Below are 1,970 nucleotides of genomic sequence, written 5' to 3' on the forward strand. Positions count from 1 at the left end.
GGCCTCATTCTCCAGAAATTCTGTTTCTTTGTTATGGGGTGAGGCACAACATTAGTAACAAAGAAACAGAATTTCCGGAGGATGAGGCCCAGAAATCAGGATTTTAAAAAGATTCCCAGGTGATTCTAATGTGCAGCCAAGGTTGAGAACCACTGCATTAAAGAGACTTACAAAATTGTAAACCAAAGTAAAACAATCTTCAAACTATGTTTGTTTTGGAAAATGGGCATTTTTCATAAAACTTATTACTTACATTAACATTTAATGGACGTATAACTTTTTAATGAGTGACTAAAATATTTTGACGTTTTGCTTTAATTTCTAATATTTGAATATCAATTATAACCCATATAAACAAACCTCTCTGGAGTTCTGAATCATTTTTAAGAGTGTGAAGGGTTCCAATAGACCAAAAATTTTGAGACACTCATTCCAACACCGTGTTTCCCAAAGAGAATGCCCATCATTATTTTAGGTTATAGACCAAAAAAATAAATAAATAAAATTGTTTGCTAAATTATTAGAAAAAATAGCCAACAAATCCTGTGATTTTACAGACAGTATTGTTTAAGGTAATGTGATGAAGTTAAATTAATTTACATAAAACAATGTGTGGGGAAATGTTAAGTAAATAATATAACATAGTAAAATATTAGTAAATAACACAGGTGACATTCATCTATGACCAGTCTTACAAGGTAGTCCTCAAATTACTCAAGTGGGAAATGCTGTTTTAATCCATTAACACATACCTTCAAATAAACCACATCTTGTCACTTCCTTCCTTAAGGTTTTTAACATGATAAATCTATCCCCAGCTCCCTTCACAGCTCTGCACTCTCCTATTCCCTGCTATACTGGGAGCTTTACCAGAATTCCCCAGCACGCCGTGCTCTGCCACCTTTACACCTGTGCGGTCCCCGCCGCCTGAAAGCGTCCTGGAGTTCCCAAAGCCCCTCCCCGGCAAATTCCGACTCAGTCTCCAAGCTCCTTGGAAGCCTTTCCTAATTCCTTACAAAGTTTTAATACTACCCTCTCGGTGTTTTTATAACACTTGGAATTTATATTCACTCATGAAAAATAGGGTATTTAGACGTTCTCTCCGCTACTGTGAGCTCCCCAAAAGCAGGGGTCTTCTACCAGCAGTGCCTGGCACAACGCCTCGTTTTTCTCACCTATAGCCACTTAGGGCACTTCGGTGGTTTTCTTCTTCCCCGTGGGCAGAAGAGTGGTATCTTACCAGGGTTAACCATTGAGTTATTCATCCTTATATTGGAGAATGCTTCAGTGCCCATTAAAAGCTGTTTAACACCTGATGGCATAAGAAGGGCTGTTGCATCCTTGAAGGTCAGCGGTGCCCTAGGCGGGCAAGGTCTCAGGCACGCGGAGCCGCGGCGAGCGGTTCGGTACCCACCTGGCGTTCAGGCGCATCCCGGAGGCCAGCGTTTTCCCTCCAGGCTGTTGTGAGCGGGAGTCCGGGCCGCGCAAAAGTCTGCACAGACCGCAAGTCGCAACGTCCGCCTGCCTCGGGGAATGCCGTGGTACCTCTAGAACCGAACCTATATCCTCTCGCGTCTGCCTGTCCTGCCCCGACACATGCAGCACACTACTTCCGGTGGTGCAACACTCAAACGCCCCCGACAACAACTTCCGCTCTTCTTGCTAAAGGCGGAGAACAGAACTCGGAACGAATGCGTCGAGCTTTCGGTGGAGTCGGTCGTTTGAGAAGTGTCCCTTTGCTGTCGCGAGTTGCGAAGAGGTGGTTCGCGTGTCTCTGAGACCCGAGAATTGAGAGCTTCTTCACGCCCGGGGGACTGCACCCGGCGGCCCGGCGGCCGTCACCATGGTGAGGAGGTGGCCTCGGGCGCTCGCTACGTGGGGCGTCAGAGATGGTGGGGTCTAGGGTCCCCGGGGCGCTGGGGCTGGGGTCAGAGGTGGTAGGCGGAAGTGAGGTTCAGCTGGAGGGTGTG

General features: G+C 46.3%; 2 protein-coding genes across 2 annotated transcripts in view; one reads left to right on the top strand and one right to left on the bottom strand.

Moving 5' to 3' along the window:
• The window catches only part of GFM2 (G elongation factor, mitochondrial 2), a 48,481-nt gene extending 46,892 nt beyond the window's left edge, over positions 1 to 1,589 (bottom strand). The window contains exon 1 of the mRNA XM_015571568.1: positions 1,415 to 1,589. The gene's annotated coding sequence lies outside the window, so the exon portion shown is untranslated. The remainder of the gene's footprint in view (positions 1 to 1,414) is intronic.
• Positions 1,590 to 1,596: 7 nt separating this feature from the next.
• Positions 1,597 to 1,970, top strand: part of NSA2 (NSA2, ribosome biogenesis homolog) — a 6,443-nt gene continuing 6,069 nt past the window's right edge. The window contains exon 1 of the mRNA XM_006775564.2: positions 1,597 to 1,716. Within this exon, the coding sequence (XP_006775627.1) occupies positions 1,597 to 1,716 (120 nt within the window). The remainder of the gene's footprint in view (positions 1,717 to 1,970) is intronic.

Source organism: Myotis davidii, unplaced genomic scaffold (genome assembly GCF_000327345.1).
Source record: "Myotis davidii unplaced genomic scaffold, ASM32734v1 scaffold44, whole genome shotgun sequence".
NCBI lineage: Eukaryota > Metazoa > Chordata > Mammalia > Chiroptera > Vespertilionidae > Myotis > Myotis davidii.